Below are 21,285 nucleotides of genomic sequence, written 5' to 3' on the forward strand. Positions count from 1 at the left end.
GATTTCTTTGATTGCAAAATACAGAAATTATGAGATGTTTGTAGTTCAACAGTTGTAGTAATTAACATAATTAAGTAGTACTCCAGCTAAGAATGATGTAAATTCTGTAATATGTGATACACCCCTAAAAAGGCTACACATTTTTATTTTTGTTATTAAGTTGCTTATATAGGTATATATGATGAAATGTATAATCATTCATTCCAATCCGTCTGCTCTTAGGAGAAAATTCACAATGAAAAACCAATGGTTTCTAATGTATTTTAGTGTCAATTACAGTATTATCTCCCCTTATTAATAATATGTAGGCTTTCCAACAATGAATATATTGCATATTTTGCATGATTCTTAGCTGGAGGACTACTTAAAAAAACTCTTGTTTACACAACTGTCTGAAAGGAAAAGAAGAGACCTTTCTTAAGCATTTGTGTCATCTATCAAGACTTTTTCTTACTGACAGTAGATAACCTGACAAAATGATTTGTCGATTCTTACGTAACACATGAGAATAAGGACTACTTGCATATGCCCATTTACATGTGATGCATGTGATTTGTTTCTATGGGATAAAGTGTGCATTTATGATCCAAACCTGACAATATCAACAGTAAAAATAACAGAAAAGAAAAACTACCAAGTTAACAGGAAATTTGTTGAAAGTTCATGTTCTAAACTGCCTTGGTAAGTAACTTTTAGAAATTAAAAGTTTAATCAAGGGAACCAAATTATAGCGGTAATCAAAATAATGTAATCCAGGGACAAAGACCAGACATGGAAAACAGGCATACACAACAAAGGACATAAAGTAACTAAAATCATAGATACAAAGTAACAAAAGTAAATGAGCAAATCGGACTCGCAACACTAAAAACTGGGAGCATGGACTAGGTGCACCAGTAGGGGAAGCGTCCTCTGCTTTTCTAGAAACACCCGCCGAGTTGCTCATAAAAAGTCAAGTCCGGGGTAGACAAACTATGACCCGTTGAATAAATCAGTTTTCATGGTGCTGATGGATACAGCATAACGATACATGAGTTCATGATGAAGACCATAAAACTTCTGTATTGATGTAGCAACATAACTCTGTTCCAGAAGCCTATTTGTTAGAGTTCTAGCGCGATACAAAAAGTCTGCGTAGTTTCGGCAAGCTCTGGCATAACGTATGAGTTGTGATATGAACACTCCATACGCAGGAACCGAAGGGATGTTGCCACAGAGAAAAGGAAAGTTGACAATTCTGAATGAAAAGTCATCACGTTTGTCGTAAAGTTTGGTCAATAGTTTTCCTTTACCATCGATTTCTAAGTGTAGGTCAGGATATGAGGCTGACTTCACAGTGTATGTAGTATCCTTTATCTCAAGTTCTTTTGGGTAGATGTATCAAATCCCCGAAATGAGGATTGTTTAAAGATAATACGTCATCGATATAGCGGAAACTGAGATTGAAGGATCTAGCCAAACGATATTCTTTCTTTCTGATCAGATCAGCTATAAAGTCAGCCTCATAAGAGTGAAGGAATAGGTCAGCAAGTAAAGGAGCACAATTTGTTTCTCATTGGAATGCCGACCGTTCGTTGAAAGACACGTCCACCACACTGGATAAATATGTTGTCGATTAAAAATTCCAGCATTTTCTAAACATCTTTCTCTATATATTTGGAAGATGATTTGAAATTATTTCTTACAAAGTATGAGGAATCTCTACCAAGAACTATACATTTGTATCTAGGTGTACCATCTTTTTGGAAAAACAACGAAGTATGATGTTTTTAAGTCGGGATTTTAACTGAGTATGAGGAATAGAAGTATACAGTGTTGAAAAATCATAGGTTTTTATGCTATTAAAAGTATGTTTGGAGATAAAGAGTATATAAATTCACACAAAGAATAAAAGTTTCGAAATTTGGGCTAGCCTTTTTTGCATAAATGATGTATGATCTCTTGTTTATAATAATCCGTCAAAGAAAATTAGTTGATTAGATGAATATAAATTGAAAACACAAGTAGCATGTAAAATGGGCTTGCACACTTTTGATGAAGTGTTCTACGATACATTTATATTGACTTGCCACGCCCACTGCAGATTTTTTAGTGCTTTTGATTGTAGTTTCCCATAGAGTTGGCACTTGTACAAGTCTCTGCTGTGGAATATCCCACACAGGAAAAAGGTTTGTCTAATTATTACAGTTATTATCTAAAGGGTTATGATACGTTTTTGAATTTATCTTTATTGTTTTAAATGAAGAACTACATCAAATTAGACAATTTTATTTCCCATTTAACTTAACATTCCGTATCAAAATACTTCTCAAACACATTCCGCTTTCTACATAAACAAAACCTGCCAAATTAGAATAAACAAAGTAAAATTCAACACATTTTCCCCTCTTTTTACGGTCATAAAAGAAATTTTATAACACTTGTATTTGTTTTTAGATGATGTTTAGATTGTCTGAAAGATATATTGTTGTCTAATTATCATATTATACAACTTTTTTGTGAGTTTAATGTTGTAAAAACGTATTGATGAACAAATCATTCAAATCTAATCATTGACTATTTTCTATTTCAAAGTATCATATCATAATGATTACATTGCCAAATTAAAGAAATTTTGGTATGGAAATAAATTTGTCTACTTTTCACAACATAGTTCTTTTTACTTTGACAACAAGATTACGTTTGAATATTTCACTGTTCGTAAAGCATAAAAATAAAAAGCTATACACCTTCTTGTAGCGTGGACGATATTTACTTCACAATGTCTTCATCATATCCATTGCGAATGAAATGTCTTTAAGATATTTCATCTTTATATATATATAACAAATGTAACGGTAGGGTAAGTGTCTTGGAAACACAGTCGGTACATGTCTTGTCATATCTTCAGAAATTAATGTATGTTACTAATGTGTTGCCATTGTAGATATAGATGACATACAATGACATAATATTGTCAGAAAGGAGAGTAAGTCTTTGAAAAAAAAGTACATCGATGTTATACTTATAAATTGTAGCGGATATAACCATCATTTGAGCGGACTTAATATGGTTACTGCACATTCAAAATATTTAAACTAAAATGGTTTTATCATGAAAACGACAGGCAGTATTAACTTTGCTTCAAATTTGAATCTCTACTAAGTCAGAACGGGGTTACCTTGTCGGTATTTATGTAGCGTATTTATTATCGCTACTTTCGGGAGGTATACTTTTAATTCGTACTAGATCCCTTCTTAGTATACTTATAGAATCGGTTTGTCGCTGGCTTGTCACCGAGCGGTCTAGGGTTCGATCCTCGGTGGCTGAGTATAATTTTGGAAATCAAAACATGCTCTCCCGTTACACTAGATGAAAATGAAAGAAGAAAAGCTCGAGACAAAGTCGAGAGTGATATTCTTTTCTAAGTGTGAGAATCTAGTATACTATTCTCAACTGCAGGCATATTATTCTGATCATCATTTTCTTGGTGATTGGATAAATTATTAAAACGATTTATGCATAGAAACTGAATAATCCCTTTCCTCTTTGCCTCATTCGTTATAAAAATACATTTTCGAAAAATTACGTCCTTAATTTTTTGGCGATAGTATGAATAAGCAAGGAATGGATTCAAATGTTTTTTGGTCAGAGCGGGTGTTATTTTACGAAAGGGTTCTATTAATGAAGAAAGAAAGGTATAACAAAAATTTTCATCTTTATAAACCAACGAAAACAGTAGAATTTTATATGGAGTACAATATTCTTTGTTCATTTCTGAACATTCTTAAAATTTAAGACTTGGCCTGTTAATCTAAGTTATGAGTTTATCCTTTGCTTTGCATATCTAATAGCAGCTATCTTGTATATGACATATTAGCATCGATAAATATCAAAATTGAGGATTTACAAATTTTCATCAACCATACCCACAATCAATTTATAGTTTGCGAGCAACATTTATAAATTCACCAATTTTATGAAAGCTAATATGAGATAAATGCTATAGTATACTTACCTTATTTCTGTTGATGATATCAGTCACCAAAAGTCGTAAATGTAAATGCTATTTTATATAATAACATCATATTGTCAATGTATTATTATGACGTCTTTGATTGCAACATATTTTATACGTACGACTTGTTTGAAGTTATAATCGACCCTAAGTCTGAAACTTTCATACAGAATGTGGTATGAAGGGAATTTAAAACATGTTTGGTTTAGATTAGTTTTAAGATTAAGTAAGGAATAGCTTAGACTGTTTATCATGTAGATGTAAAACTATGAAGACGTTCCTCATTGGTGAATTGTAAATGATTCTCATTTTGCCTCTCTGTCACTAGCTTTAGACAAAAATTTCATAAATGTCAAATGCGTTAGTTCCTTACAAAAAGCATGTGTATATATTTGTAACTACCAGTATTTATTTGACGACAACGTGTTTGTTATGACACAGTCCATCAATTGGTCCTTAAACTTCATAGAACCTTATCGTAAATACGGATGAAGTAGGCTATCATTCTTCGTCAACTTAGATGTTACAGCAAGGGAAATAACTAGGTATAAATTACCCATTTGTAGGAAGAATTGATGAAGACCTAAGTAATGGCCAACGTTTTTGTGTTTTGTGTTTTTTCTTATGGTTTTTACTGGTATGTCTGTTCAAGATATGTTTTGTAAAGTTTAGTTTTATTTTCTAGGTTTATAAAGGTTGTCCATTTCGAACAATTATACAATATGTCCACATACAGAGTGATTTACCTTCCTGTTGTGTTTTGTACGGTCGTCTCGTCTTTTCAACATTTATTTCTTTTCTAAGCGTTACAAAATCATTTTGGTTAAATATTTGATATAACTTAAGATATGCTTTAACTTACTTTAACCCCGCCGCATTTTTTGCGCCTCTCCCATGTCTGGAATTTATGCTTCTATATGTCTTGTTTCGTTTTCACCTTTAATTCTTTTTTATGTTACTTGAGTATACAGGGGCAACCCTTTTGCTGTACCTGTGTATAATGATGTTTTGGGAATAACTGCAGCCTGCCCTGAGATGTGAGTGTTTCCTCGTCGATCATTGAAGAACAATTGGTGGCATTGGGTTGACATTATCATCCCGGTGGGATTGTTATCTCTTTAGCATATTTGCCATACATATTCTAATTATAGTTAACATACTTTGTATACCTGTCCTTTTTATAACTTGATTTAAATCGGATGAACAGTGATTTAAACAATATCTCTGGGAGCACGAAGAGACAAAAATCTCCATGCTCCCAATTATTAGTGGAGTCCGAGTTGTTCATTTGCTTTTGTTACTTTGTATGTATTATTTTGGTTATTTTATGTTCTTTGTTGTGTTTGTCTGTTTTCCATGTCTGGTCTTTGTCCCTGGATTGTATTATTTTGATTACCGCTATAACCTTGTTTCCCTTGACTACTCTTTGATATAATTTATTGGTTTGCTGTTTTGACCATAAGAAAAAATATACTTTAAATATCGAAATCTCTTTTTATAGAACACGTAACTTAGTATCAATCATATACATATATAAATCAGACTCAAGTGTTTCATCATATGACTGGGTTAAACAATGTCCATAAAATTTGAACATTTGAATAATCATTTTGTACCTATATCATCAGATAAACCATTCTGTGTGATAGAGTACAAACTATATACTGTAACAGATTGACTATGCGTCGGATAAGCATAATGAAACAATAGAAAATCTTACAAAAGATGAACTGCAACTCTGTTTACATCGATCTATTAACCCTGAATATTAAACTAGGAATGGACCGATTCAGAAACTGTATTGCATTATAGGATTGCCACTGTTCATACCATTCCATTATTTGTCAAAACCCATTTAACGATCACGCTGGGACGACTCAACGTTGTTTACGAGGACAGAATCTGAATTACAGAATTGGTCCATTGTGAAATGCATTTTTGATACTTATAATCAATCATGTATGATGTATTTATCATGTAAAATACAAATCTTTTAGAAGAATACGCCTCGACATAAAAGTACCTGTTACAGGTCTCTGTATGCACTCTTGAATTCATCATTACTGTGGACCAATGAGTGACCTTGAACCGACATTTTCATCCCGTTTGTCGTCTCTTTGACATATACACAATACCTATTTTCTTTATATTGTATCTAACGTGCTGTATATGTGAGCATTTGAATAATATTTTTGGAGAAAATATCTTGTAACTATAGAACTTGTGCCTTACTAAATTTGAAAATTAAGAAGTCCATATGACTCAAAAGAACACATTTTAATTGATGGATCAGTGTAGTGTGTGATCAGAAATCATTGATTAAAAGTAATACTAATAAATATTTAATTATCTGAAATGCCCATAAATAAATAAAATTGATTGAAAGTTCGTTTTTAATTGTTAAGAGACAGTAAAAGAATGGAAATGAGGCAAACATAGTAAATTATTGAATACTTGAAACAAGCAAATAATGCACGAGAATAAGAAATAAGTAAAACAATAAACGTATGACAAAAATAATGCGAAGTTTGTTTCTGTGTGGTCAAAGATGCCAATATATCAGAATTTCGAAATAATATATCAAAGTTTTTCAATATCACATTGTATGTCTTTGTGCAATCAAATTATTGATATCTTCAAATATCTATCGAAAATTAATCATTTGTCATTTGTTTAAGCCATATTTAGTTAATTCCACTAATAATCGTTTCAGTTAACTCTAAATTTAATCTGGAATATCTGTAATAGGACATATTTGTATGGACTTTGGGCATATTGTTGTAATGTTAATGATTTTAACCTTAAACCTTTCAGTTTTCAAAAGTTTATTGTGTGGACAAAACACTAAACATTTGTAAAAAAAACGATTTAAGTGTTTCAGTTTAGCTAAATATAAAACAAATTATCAAACGGAGGATTAGGATGTTTGAAATTAATTTCTATTATTTAGAGGAACAAGCAAGTAGGTATTTAATCCTGAGAATAGAAATTGAGGCATAGATGCAATAGCCGAATAAAACCCCCTAGGAGCCAAGTTAGAAATTGTTTGTTCGGAAAATACTTTTTTTCAAGTATTAAAAAAGATATTGTGTTTTTATTCAAGACCAAAATTACCAACATTACTTAAGCTATAAATACTAAAGATTCATATCATGTTAGTTTAACTTATGATGAATTAGCAGTTTATAACCTAGCAATTAAAAGATAAAAAAATATTCATTGTATTCTTATTAACACATCAATTAAGATGTATCATTAAAAAGATTTTCTTTACCTTTTACCGAGGTAAACCTCCACATTACCTGTCTTATTTGTATGCAGTAGAAGTAGATAGAAATTTCTGTTGTATCATAGTTTAAAAAAAATATGTCAAAATATTTTTTATTATTTTTATATGATCTTGTTGTGACACCTTTCGGTTTAAAGAAATGTTTTTACGGCGTAATATAGAATAAAACTGTCTTTGGTACCAATTCACATCAAAACAGATAGATTAAATCTACGGACAAATATGTATACTTATGTATGGTTAAAATATATATTTTAATTCCAAACACAAAATTATCATAATAATGGTAAATGCTGTTTATTTCTCTCTAGGTTAAAGCAGAGAAAATGTTTTTTGCCTGGTCATGCTGTTTGTTACTGGTAGTAACGGTACACAGTGGACTGGCATTCAATGACATAGAAACTGATGCTATTAAAGAAGCCGTCAGTAAAGTTGATGAGCACAATCAGTTCAGACACACAGCTGGACGTCAACAGACACGTGAGTAGTTCACACTATCTGGTGAAGCTGGATACAAATTGGAATATTGGGTATTAACATTGTATTACTTTTTTGGGGAATTTACCCATGATTAGAATACCTATTCCGAGTGTGGTTGAATAGATTTACACATTATCCCTCAAATTAAAGAGCGAGAGGTTGTTTTATGTTTTCAATGGTGTCTTAGGCATGTAATGAAAACTGTTTTGCTACCTTCGTTCGCGGAAGTCTCACAAGAAGCGTGAACTCCTTACCGTAACAGAGCAATTGACCTACATGTACTTTGATTCCTGATATTTGTTTAGTTCTTTAACACTATTTGTTCTTCTTATGATGTTTTTTCACAAAATATCTTAGTGTAAAATTAATCGTAGGCTATGACGTCATAACAAATCAAAGTATTATGACGTCATATTTTATGACTAATTTTACACATACGATTTTTTTTGTTCAATCAACTACTGGTGTTCCAATTGTAGTTTTGTGCCAGAATTTTCTCTCCTTTCCATTGTACCGCCAGTATTGCAACTTTTTCTTAAAAAAAATTGTTTTGTTAAGAAAATGAGCTAATCTCAAGGATATGATTAAAATTTTTTCAAACCTTTAAATATTTATTTCACGTGGGACTGGATCTAAGACAATAAATGGTTCCTTAAATTTGTGAAAATGTTAAAAGAATCTGAATATATGAATTTGTATGTAAAAGCGAAATGAATCATTTGACCTTGTTCTTGAAGCAAAAGTACTAAATGTATGTACCGTAAAAACCGAGTCATTGTGTATCTTTGGACTGACTTATATTTATGACAAAGTATTCAAATTAACAATTCAAGTTGAATAATTAAGTATTTGGAATCTTTAGAATAAAAAAAAAAAATATGTTATATTTGTAATATGTTTGACCATTTGTTTTATAGCAGAATGAAAAACGACTCCAAGAAGTATGCTATATGACAATATAATGTGACAATGTTGTATATCGTTCTGTTTCGGTTTAGGTCAGGAAAATTTTTGAATATGTTCCATAACATTTCACTATGATGAGTAAAACACAGTTCACAAACTGCTAGCCTAAATATTACAGCCCGTTCTTATTCACATACTAACTTAGACTTATCAATTTATTGAAAGGAAAAAAGATCAAATAGAAAAAACTTATAGTTTGATTAATTAACTGATATGTTTACCTGCTGTTTGTTCTTCTCAATTTATAATAATTTCAATATTCGATTGTATTTAAATTATTGTATCTAGTATGTCTAAAATGTTTGACATTTTTAAGATAGAATATTTCAATAAAATTTAATAAACTTTTAAAACCACTAAGAACAGTTCAAAATAAGAATGAATTGTATAAAACAAGGAAAAAAAGAACAATTAACGCAACACTTCGCTAAGCGTTGAGAAATATGTTACTGCTTAACACGTGAATGTCTATAATTTTACATAAGTCTTGTCATAGGTACATTTCATGACTTAAATGCAGCTCTGTCTTGAGTGATTAATTACAATGATGGAGACAAGTTGTATGATTCCGTGTTTTTAGGAGCCCTCTAAACCACCGTATTCGTTATTTTTTAACATCTTTGCGCAATTTAAACAATGCAATTGTGTCTTCAACGTGTCAGTGATTTCATCTGCCAAACTAAGATATAAGTGTGTGGTTAAATCGATTCGTTATTCTTATTCATAGAAATGTGAGATCGTTAAACAAACGGAGTTTATAATGACGTCATTAGATACATTCTCACGTCTATAAGAGTTTATCTGTGAGACAAAAAAATTAAAATAAAATGTTAAATCTTACCGTTATATATCTGATGTCTTATACACTGTTGGCAATCTCTTCTTTCAATTATGCACAAAAACACGAGCAATGAAACATCAGTAGTAAACCAGAAATATAACTAAAAAAATGTAAAATCCAAGTACATGGCCATTATTGTAAAAGCATAAACAAAGCCGATTTACACACACAAGTGTAGACCACATAATAAGATACAATAGTCATAAATAAATCATAAGATTTGAACAGAAAGAGGGCATGTAAAAAAATAAATATAATAATGCACTTGGAATTTGGACTACCACAAAGTTAGTGGCATCGTGTACTGCAGAAGGGTTTACATGTGATAAAAAATCAAGTAAGCGTAATTCAGTGGTTTAATTGTCAATCCGGTTAATGAAAATATCTTGTTTCATCTGTGCAATGGTGAAAATCATAAAACTTCTATAGTAATAATAATATCAGCCAGGCTGAACAAAAATGATTTTATTTCCTGAACAAATACTGTTGTCTATGTTGGTATTTAACTTTCGTGAATAATAATATAAGTTTAAACGATTTTTAATCAGGAGATGTGCAATATACTCAGGTTTTATAAAAAAAAATATACACTATTTTAACTTACCTTCTTTTTTCCTGATTAGAAATTTGAGTATAATACATCCGAAAGTTAGTGCTACCACAGAGTAAAACTAAATTAATAATAACTGTTTCAATGTATATGTCTTGGCAAACTGCAGTTTCTATCACAATCATTTGCCCTGTTTCGTTAAACGATCGAGATTTCAAGTTTTTTGCTTTTTTCATGTGCTATGACAAAGTTTAAATGATTTTTCTATTTTTCCTAAAATTTATATTATGAAAAAATATGATTTAAAGTAAGTAGTCAAAAAATGACTTCTATAAGTGTAAACTGCCGAAAACCAGTTCATTTCGTATAAACTGTTTAAAAGTTACAAACATTCGTTACAATTCCATATCTAATGGATGTCAATTGTTTATAATTGATTCATATCAAAACGTTATTTTGTTTAGGATTATTTGATCCGCGGAGTGAGGACTAATCGACGATAATGACATTATAGTTCCAAGTCAGATTATAGAAAAAAACCTGTTTTGTTCAAAGAGAACCTATCAATCATAAAGCTTGTTACAAATCAAATAAAAGTATTAATCCATAATTGCACCTCAGCCTCATGTTTATGAAACAAACAGTATTTTACTTTATTTTAAGCTGCTACTCTCCTGGTTTTCATAAATGTTTTTTTTTTCAATTTGACAAATTTTGTTTGTATTTAGATGCTGGATCAATGATTGGGCCAAAGAGAACACCATCGGCCTATACAAACCTTTATCTCTTCACAAGATTTAATGATATGCCTACAATGACAAGTGACATAGAAAGATCTGCTGAAATAGCCCTAAAGGCTACTAACGGAGTACTTAGCAGGTAACAGTAGATTTTTTATTGGATGAATAGTACATAACCAAAACTTTATCATCTTAGTTTTACATGAATTGAGCTTATTTATTTTGTGACAGAATTTCGATGTGCTTTCGCAATTATCGTATGTCAATTAAATGAATTTCATGTAAAAATAATAGTATTTTCAGGTTATGTTCATGTCAATTTCATGTCAAGCTTGACTCACATGAATTTCTTGTGAAAGCTGAAAATATTTGTTTGAATATGTTGATATATGGATGATAAGGAAAAGCAACATTGGTTAGTATAAATGACAAAAATATTTGACAAAACATTTTTTTTTGCCTGTTTACTACGTAACAGCGTCATAATTATTTAAAATAGTAGAAAACATCAACATCGCCACATTTTTTAAATAGACGAATAAGCCAAATTTGCATAATTTGCCTAAAATTAGAAAGAAAACTACACCATTTAGAACAATTAAACTTCAGTAATAAGTTATCAGAAACAGAAGAAATAGAATTTATCATGCGCTTTGACTGGATAAATATATGTCACTATTAAACATTTTATGAAGATAAATAGTTTAAAAAAAGGAATAATTACGAAAAACTACTTTTCATCTATAAAAGAAATCCAACACTTTATCACAAGACAGAAATGTTTTGTTTTTAAAAATTGTCGTGAAAAAACAAGATTACTTAAAAATTGAAAAAAAAAATCAAAAAAAAAAAAAAATACAAAGTCAAATGATTAAGTAATTGTTATATATCAAACTAAGCCCCTGTTATAAGAACAGTTTTTCCAAAACATATTCAGGGGCAATTGATGAGTAAATGAAAATAGAACAGAGGTGTAGTTGATAATAATAACACTGATTTGTTCAAAGTGTCATAGTTTTCCTGTCCCCTTCCGTCTACCCCGGATTTGACTTTTTGTGAGAAAATTGGCCGGTGTTTCTAGAATCTACGCTTACCCTATTGGCGCACCTGGTCCATGGTCCAAATTTTTGGATGAGTCTGAGTTGCGCTTTTCCTTTTGTTACTTTGTATGTGTGATTTTGGTTGCTTTGTGTTCTTTGTTGTGTGTGTCTGTTTTCCATGTCTGGTCTTTGTCCCTGGTTTGCATTTTTTTGGTTGCCTCGATCTATAACCTTGGTTCCCTTGATTATTCATTGATAATGATATTGATAATACTAAATACAAAGCGACCAAGCAGACAGAACACAAGACGAGTCCTACCGCCAGCAACCTTAGACAGTCAATCTAAAAATAGCTTTAATCAACAATATTATTCGTGACACATTTCACAAGACATTAGAAGTAGAAAATAAACTAGTATAAGAAACTGACTTTGTGGGACTTTGATAGAATTTTATCAATCAAAGTGAGTGACACTCACAATAGTAAGAAAAAAACACCGAAGAGCAGGTGCTTGATTTCTTTCCTATCCATATAAAAGATTTAATTATTCAACTTAGATCATATGACTTAGACAGTTTTTTTTCTTTTACCAAAAACGTTTGAAAGGAAAACTTTGATAGTGCAAACGGGCCTTAGAAAAAATTAATACAATATTGCAGACATGAAAATACAATGTTTTTATTGATTGTTGTAAATATTATTTTTATAGGGGTGGTATGCCTAATGCTCACACATTCCAGATAAAGATGCAGCCATTTTGTGCTGTTTCAAAGATTGTTTGTGATCCTAAATACCCATACCGTACCATTGACGGCAGCTGTAACAATTTGTTTAAGCCACGACAAGGAAAAGCAATGACTGCTCAGATTAGAGTTTTATCACCATCATATGGTGATAGTAAGTAGAACGACCATTGAAAATTTTGGTTTAGCTTTCTATGATTGTGAGCAGAACGAGAAATGAGAACCTGTCAATTACCTTTGTAACAATGGAAACAATAAATACAGATTCCCTTTCAGTAATGTGGCTTAAATTACTTCCCCATTCGAGAAGGTAAAATTATTTTTTTATCATGCGAACCTAAGCTTTTACCGTAGAGAGTGGAGAAATAATTAAAATTAATAATATGCTGAATGATAATTGGTTACCCTATGAAATCTATGGAAAACTCGGAAATGTAAATGGCCGGAAGATTCTATTAGAAATTTAATCACCACCCGGTGGTTGAAAAGTCTTGTGCATTTTTAGTCATTTTAATGCATTTTTAATAAGAGTGGGAAAAATGCATTCTACACTTTGGTGAGCATGGCACTAATAGCCATACCTTGTAATGAAGGGTACTGTCAGTGGTGTCTCGATTTTCTTATTGTTTCTCTTGACTGATATATTTTCCCATACTGTATATCTTCCCATACGCGCAGTCGAAATTATTTCTCATTATTTTCACATGACTTTCAATTAAATTGAGCATATAAAATTATAACTCGTGCATTTCATGTGGATCGAGTATGTACAATAATTTAATGTGACATTTACACATGAAGTTAATGCCAACAGAAATCATATGAAGCTCGAATCATATGTCTTTCACTAAAACAATATTGGCCTGCGAAATACTTTACATTAAATCAATGTACTAATGTACTCTGTCAATTAGTATCAAACGAGACACATATATTATAATATCACAGCTTTTAATTAATGAAAAAACTGTACGCAAAATTCTATAAAGGTACAAGTAAGAATACTCGTCATAGTGTCGACAATTTCACAAAAATACATTTTTTACAATTGGTCCAGGTGATCTGGGTTATGGTATATATTAATATGATAGTAAATGAAGGAACGAGAGAAATGTCGATGAGACAACAATTTCAGTAGTACAATTAGACAAACCATGACAGAGTCTAGCCATCTACCACTACACCATTTTATGTTCTAATTTCAAAACGGAAATCATATATTTCAGAGTTCAATCTTGGATTTCTTCCCAAAATGCATAGTGTTGTTGGAGGACCTTTGCCAAACCCAAGACTAATCTCAAATGTTTTCTACACAACTGGCCAGAGTTACCCACTTAGTAAAAAAACCAATGTAGCTTATAATACTTTTGGACAGTTCATAGCCCATGATATGTCATCTGTTCCCGCTATTAGAGGTAAGTTATTGTACGTTTTCAATTCAACACGTAAATAGAAAAAGAAAAAATTATTACATATATTAAGTACCACTTCCCCCAATCAAATACCAACAAATAAAAACCCAGAAAAAACAAGATTCAAGTTATTGAAAAAAAATTGATAGAAAAAGAATATATATATTAATACAATAAGGAATTCATTGTGGTATATATTCAGTACAACAAAGAAATGTTAATGATTGAATATTGAGTTATGCGGGCGATAAATTACTTAAATTAGAATCATCTTGTCAAGATCTTTTTCGAACACAAAATCAATCAGCGAACCAAGTAACTGAAACAATAACAGCAACAACAAAAATAACAATAGTAAACGAACAAAATCTATCCCTCTGATACGATCAGTGATGCCAATATCCGAAACAGTGGTCACGTCTTCTAAACCTAGGAACGGCTAGACTTACTGGTTAGTACAGCAACGGAGTGGTTCGGAGTTTGCAATGCTTATCCTGTATGTAGAGTGTTTAAACATCAGATCATGTCTCATTTAACTTTGGTCGTTTTTTATATATAATAAGGTTTTATTGTAACACTGAAAACAAATTCGATTTCACATATTTGATAGGTACTCCAGACATCGAATGTTGTAAAGGAAATAAACCAGTTGTCAGGTAAATATAATTAACCACGACCATTGCAAATTATTTTGCCTATACTTTCAAATGGAAACGTGAACTGACTTGTTAAACCTATTGCAAAAACGAAATCCAAACCTTAAATTCTTGAAGTTTAACAAAGACCAAACTGATGTCAAACGTAGATAAAAAATATAATAATAATCAGAAACTTACAAACTAATTGAAAACACTGAACAAATGCACCAAAATCCAAAACCAATCCTAAACGCAAAAACAAGATACGGAAACGAATTAAGTAAACAGTGAAGCGTGCAGATATAATTATACTAATATATGAAAACTGAAGATGACATCAAGACACAGAAATTCAAACAAGAAACTAAATAGTAAATTGGCAAACCAGATATAATTATACTAGTATATGAAAACTGGAGATGACATCAAGACACAAAAATTCAAACAAGAAACTGAATAGTAAATTGGCAAACCAGATTTATTAACTAATATAATAACATTACAGACAGGTGCTTGTCTGAGGAAAGAAGAATGTTCGATCACTGTAATACAAAGACTTCTGTTTAAATTTAAATGACTTATTATTATTCATAATAACATATTCATTTAATTTTAGGCCTGAGTGTTTTTCCTTTGAAGTGCCAAAGGGTGAATTCCAAACAACTTGCATGAGCGTAGTCAGGTCTGCTGCTGCTCCAGTTGACAAATGCGCTCCTGGTAAATACTTGAAATAGCATATTTTAATTGATGATTTTTATCGACTTATATACACATTGATATTTTATTTTTAAGTAAACATGTAAACTGTAGGTTTAATGATGAGTAAAGAATTTGATGTTTAAAATTTTACAACTCTTCCATCTGCGTCAATATGATAAAGACCATCAGTATAGACATCAATTTCAAACATGTAACCTTTGTAGGTCCCAGAAATCAACTGAATCAAGCAACGTCTTACCTTGATCTCTCCACCACATATGGATCAAACGATCGTATGGCGAGCAAGATCATTGACCTATCCACAGGTATTTATTTTCTTGGTTATATGAATGAAAAACCTTAGTAACCGACCTATCAACGTGTATGAAAATCACCTGGTTATTGTCCTATTTCAAGATATGGCAACTACCAGGTTACTGACTTATCCCCAGGTATGTAAACCACATGGTTTCCTTTCTATCCACAGGTATGTTATCCACCTAGTTATTGACCTATATCAAGGTATATAAACCAGCTTGTTAATGACCTATTCACTGGTATCTAAGCAACCAGGTTACTTATCAATTTACAGGTATACCGTAGTTGGTTACAAATCTACTAGTACTCACGGGAGTGTACACCACCTGATAACCGACCTATTAACGGGTATGTAAACCACCTGTTTACCGACTTATCCTCAGGTATTTAAACCACCTGATTACCGACCTAACTGCCTCGTTTATGACCTATTCACAGGTCTGTAAACCACCTGGTTTCCAACCTTTTCACAGGTAGGTGATACTAGTGGTTTGGTCAACGACCTACCCATAAGTATGTAAACCTATCCCGGTCATATCCATTAGCCTGCTTACTATTCTTTCCACAGGTATCCGTATGCTATTGATTTGCCACAGTTATATCAGTTAGATAATGATCCAGTCTTATCTAGCCATTTATAAATATACATTGTATGTAAGCTTAATTACTAAACCTATTTAGGGGTACAGTGTAAAGTATGTTCAAGAGTAAATGATCATAAAAATCCATTTACCGATTTGGATCAGGCGTTGTATACTTAAAAAGTGTTTCTTCTTCATTATAATGTATTCCATATATCTGTAAATGGGGGTATATTAGTTAACATATCAAACATTTTACATGCGAATTTTACAGTTTGACATCATTCATTGTGAATGAAAAAGTTATTGAAGACTATTAAACTTTTGTAGGATTATTGATCGTCAACCCTAAGGATAGATGTATGCTTGCTCACGATGATCCTTCGGAATGTCTCGGAAAATCACCATGTTTAAGAACAGGTAATTAATTTTAACACACCCTTTTTCGGGACAATTGTTTTGTTCTTTGGCGTGTCTTATCGAACAACACCCTAAAAGTTGTTGCCAATTGCCTGCTTTTTAAACAAAATTATAAACTGGCCTTTTGAATAATTATTTACTTCAATGCCAACATAAGAAAACTGAATGTTTATTCTGTTTTTTTTCGCATTTCCTCATTTTCCTATGTTTCTTTTATTTGTGTATTGGTAAAACCAGGCAAGGATTTCTATAACCAACAAAATAAAAAATGTAATGAATGAACTTTGTGTACAATCATATTTTTTCTAATCTTAAACTTACAATGTTGTTTTTTTGCTGGTGAAAAATAAATACGGTATCTATAGGATTATTATTTTTGTATTCATTACTTTGAGAATTTTTGTTGCAATATATGAAGTTTAACATTATGATAAAAAAAAGAAGACTAGTTAAAAGCCATATTTATACTTTTTAGTAGGTTATAATTGTATTTTGTGTAATTGTCGTCGTTAGAAATCTTAAACATAAAATACCAGTCATAAAAATATTGCAAGTTTCTGTATGATGTATATTAGTTTAAAGCAGACAATACTTACTGGTTTATGCCTAAGTAATCCTTAAAGATATGAAAATAATTTTGATCTAAAGGAAATTGTGGTATACAGAAAGTTTGTGTTACAAATTTCGATATTTAAAAGAAAACTTAATTATTGGAATGATCTCAACGTAAAATTGGGGTAAAAAAGTCTCAATGGGACCAACAAATGTATAAAAAACATTCTTTAAGGGAAATTGAAGTTTAAAGTATGAAATTAGCTTACTTTTTAATGTTTTTCTATAAGTCAGAGAATAATTTATCATAGAAAGAAACCCTCAGTTGGTCTTCATCCAGTCTGAAACAGTATTCATGATTAGATTTTTATTATAATTCATTTAAACCCTATATAAAAGTCTGCTTATGTCTCATTAATTTGAATTTGTAAGCAGATAAAAATGATTTTCCAAATATTTGGATCGATCTAGGCTCAATTTTCTGACATGTATTATTGAGACCCCTCAATGCGGTGATAAGCACTTAGTAATTTCCAACAATGATAAAAAGAAACCATCAAAAGTAACAGGATATAAAACAACAAAAAGAATGGTGAAAAACAACAGAAAAACAAAAATAAAATATACAAACAAACAAACAAACAAACAAACCAAATACTAAAACAAAAACAAAAAAACAAATGCAAATTAATACTAGTAGTCAAAACAAGCGAACAAAATCAAAAAATGACAAAAGAAGACAAACGCCTGCAAAACAATAATTTATCTGCATTGCAGATCGATAAAGTTCGATAGATATTAACGTTTTTTTACAAAATGGGACAAAATAAAGGGGAAAAATTATTAATGTGTTTACATGTTCGACAAATCTCATATATTATCACCTGATAAACTATTTCAGGTGATACAAGATCCTCAGGCACCCCAGATTTGACCGTGTTTCAAATGTTGTTCCATTTGGAACACAATAGAATAGTTAATCTTCTTAAAAAGATCAACCCACACTGGAAGCCAGAACGTCTATTCCAAGAAGCTAAAAAGATTAATACAGCAGTGTACCAACATATAGTTTACAATGAGTATGTCAAACTAACCCTAGGTGGTAATGTAGCTAAATCTTTTGGACTTTTGCCAATGTTTAAAGGTTATAGCCGTTATAATCCTAAAGCTGATGCTTCAGTTTGGAATGCCTTTGCTGGTGCTGCAATGAGATTTGGACATTCTCAAATCCATGATACTATTGGTTCAGCTAATATGGATCGTTCCATTAGAGCCAAGACTGATTTGGCCGGTGAGTTCTTTAATACAAGAACAATCCACGATAAGAAACACTTTGGAGCAGATGGTATCGCTAGATGGATGACCGTTGAACCAAATGGAAGAATGGACAGATATATTAGTGATATCATGAGAAATAGACTCTTCGAAACTAAATACGGTAAGCTGTGTTACGCTATAATAGTTTTTATGCCTCTACCAAATACAGGTGGCTTTTTAAAATTTAGTGGAATTACAGAATCATTTACATTCTAGTTTCTACTTTTGTTTTCCTCTGTGAGTATACGTTAATATGCCTTAAACTCAATAAAAGTGAATTTAAAACAACGCTTTTGTTAGCACTGCCATAATGTTAATTCTGTTTTTATTAGGCACTGGGTTTGACTTATCTGCAATTGATATCCAAAGAGGTCGTGATCATGGATTACCTTCCTACAACCTTTACAGAAAGTTCTGTGGACTTAAACCAGCTTTTGCCGTTAAGAGTGGTGTATTCGGTCTACCAGACCACGATCCCTTGGCTGCTAAGTTACTATCTAAGCTCTACAAGTAAGTGGCGGTTGCTCTGTGGAGAATAAGTTTAATTAATTTGGTTCCAACCAACTTGTATCAATAATCTTAAATGTCAAAAGTTGAAAAATGGTAGCAAAAGTAAGTAATATTCATAAAATGGGAGGTTTAAGGAATTTAGTAAGAGGGACGCAGGTCACCTAGCAGATGGAGGCGAATATTTATGGAGAGCATGTCCTCACTATCTGCACTAAAGGTTTAGTAGCATTAAAACACACACACACACACACACACACACACACACACACACACACAAAACGAAACAACCTGCAAAAAAAAGAAAGAAGAAACACACACAGCTTTAACAAACTGTAGTAGAAAAAACTATGTAAATAAAATACCTGTCATTTTTTAAACCAATTTAGACATCCAGAAGACATTGACCTTATTACTGGTGGTATGTCAGAGATGCGTGCTCCCGATAGTGTTGTTGGTCCATTATTTGCATGTTTGATTGGTCTGCAATTCAGAGATTCCAAATTCGGCGATAGGTTCTTCTATGAAAACAAACTTAAATCTGGATTCAACCCAGGTATGTTTTAATCCAGTTAAAACAAATTACTTAAAACATTTAGACGGTTAGATAGTCAGTGCGTATCGTCCAATCACATTATCCATCCGAATGAGAAAAAATATACTCCCGTAAAATGTGAAAAAATTATATATAGTGTATGTGATACAGTTTACATAGTGAACTAATAAACGCTTACATTCCCGTTCGGCGATATTTTATAACTAATTATGCACATCGCAAAATTGTGTCTTTTCAGTGGAAAAGAAATTGAGGAAATGACTAGTATTAGACTTGGACGCTTTGGTGATAAATAACTCAGGCATTTAAAGGTTTCATACATTGAATTGTTTCTTTTAATGGATTTCTGTCATAATTTTTGTGTACTAGACGACTATGAAACAATTTATTTGAAAATATTGGCATATCATCTAACAGGTATATTATGTATGTTTTAGTTCAACTAGACATCATTAAACAGCAAAGCTTATCAGGTTTAATGTGTCGTAACTTTAAAATGGGTACCATGCAACCATGGGCCCTAATCTCAGCTTTAGTTGGGTGAGTGTTTACTTAACATTATTGGGGAATACAGGTAACTAATCGAAAAATAGATAGAACCAGTAACAAAATGACAAGTGAGTGGATTTTCCGCGGACAACGTTCTCTTGCGTTTTTTTTACACGAGTGTTTATATTTTGGATATTACTGACTATCAATTGCTTTTTTCTGTTTTTGATGAATTTGAATTTGATAAGTTCCTTTACTGCGTCATAAAGTCGGTTGTTATGTCGTTTTATAATATGCATAAGGTTCCAGCACAACTCTTCCCCAAACCAATATCGTACTTCCTGTTGTGGTATTTGTACTTTTTAACGAAATCCACTAACATTTAAGAAATTTGCACGTCAGCACGGACCACGGTAAGGCTATACAGCCATTTTTCTTAAGGAAGCAACTTCTAAATAAAAAGGCGTCTCAAGATAATCCAGAACATACGGAATTTCACAATAAGTTAACATTGAAATTGAGGACTGAAAAACTGGTTTGTTAAAAAAACAAATCATTTCTGTACATCATTTTACAGAAAAGGCGATAAGAAATGAAGACTTATCTTTCCCATTTCAGTGGACCACAAATTCCATGCAGCAAACTTCCTCATCTTGGTTTGAATGAACTCTCAGCATGGAAGGAAGCAGTTCCGCAAGTACTGGTGGTAAAAAATTACTAAAAAGCATTAACATCGTTTTGAACAAGTACAAAATGTGGTGAAAAAGAAGAGCAGTGTTAGCAGAGTAAATGAAAGTAACTCTTTTTTAAGATAAATTAAAGATAACAACTTACCAACAATACACAATATCGTAATGTGTATATTATTTGTAAATTCAGCCTTTTTATACTATTGTAAATGATAGCAAATAACATACTCAATGAAATAAATATTTTGGTATTGGCGATTTTCCTTCTTTCAACTTTTAAGTCATTTGGAAAATGGAAATATTTGACATTGTTCTTTTATTATGTGAAGAGGAATTTTATGACAAATTGAACATCATCTAGAAAAACTTGATGTTTTTTTTTTCATTTAGAATTCAGTTGATATTTTCAATTTGTTCAGTAACCTTAAGGTTATGATAGTGATTACACTTTTTGAGTTTG

At 31.6% G+C, this 21,285-nt stretch overlaps 1 protein-coding gene across 1 annotated transcript; it reads left to right on the forward strand.

The window, feature by feature from the left end:
- Positions 1-548: 548 nt before the first annotated feature.
- LOC148608529 (peroxidase-like protein) lies at positions 549-21,081 on the forward strand. Its single transcript, XM_088544415.1, has 15 exons — positions 549-681; positions 2,108-2,168; positions 7,598-7,766; positions 10,852-11,002; positions 12,614-12,801; positions 13,874-14,062; positions 14,670-14,715; positions 15,314-15,414; positions 15,621-15,722; positions 16,626-16,715; positions 18,169-18,705; positions 18,917-19,094; positions 19,481-19,647; positions 20,085-20,187; positions 20,755-21,081. Exons 3-15 carry the CDS (start codon positions 7,613-7,615, stop codon positions 20,855-20,857), a joined length of 2,109 nt encoding a protein of 702 aa, XP_088400541.1. The 5' UTR covers positions 549-681; positions 2,108-2,168; positions 7,598-7,612; the 3' UTR covers positions 20,858-21,081.
- The last annotated feature ends 204 nt before the right edge of the window (positions 21,082-21,285 follow it).

Source organism: Perna viridis, chromosome 9 (assembly GCF_037379345.1).
Source record: "Perna viridis isolate PV_CMFRI_1.1 ecotype Kerala chromosome 9, ASM3737934v1, whole genome shotgun sequence".
NCBI classification, from domain to species: Eukaryota; Metazoa; Mollusca; class Bivalvia; order Mytilida; family Mytilidae; genus Perna; species Perna viridis.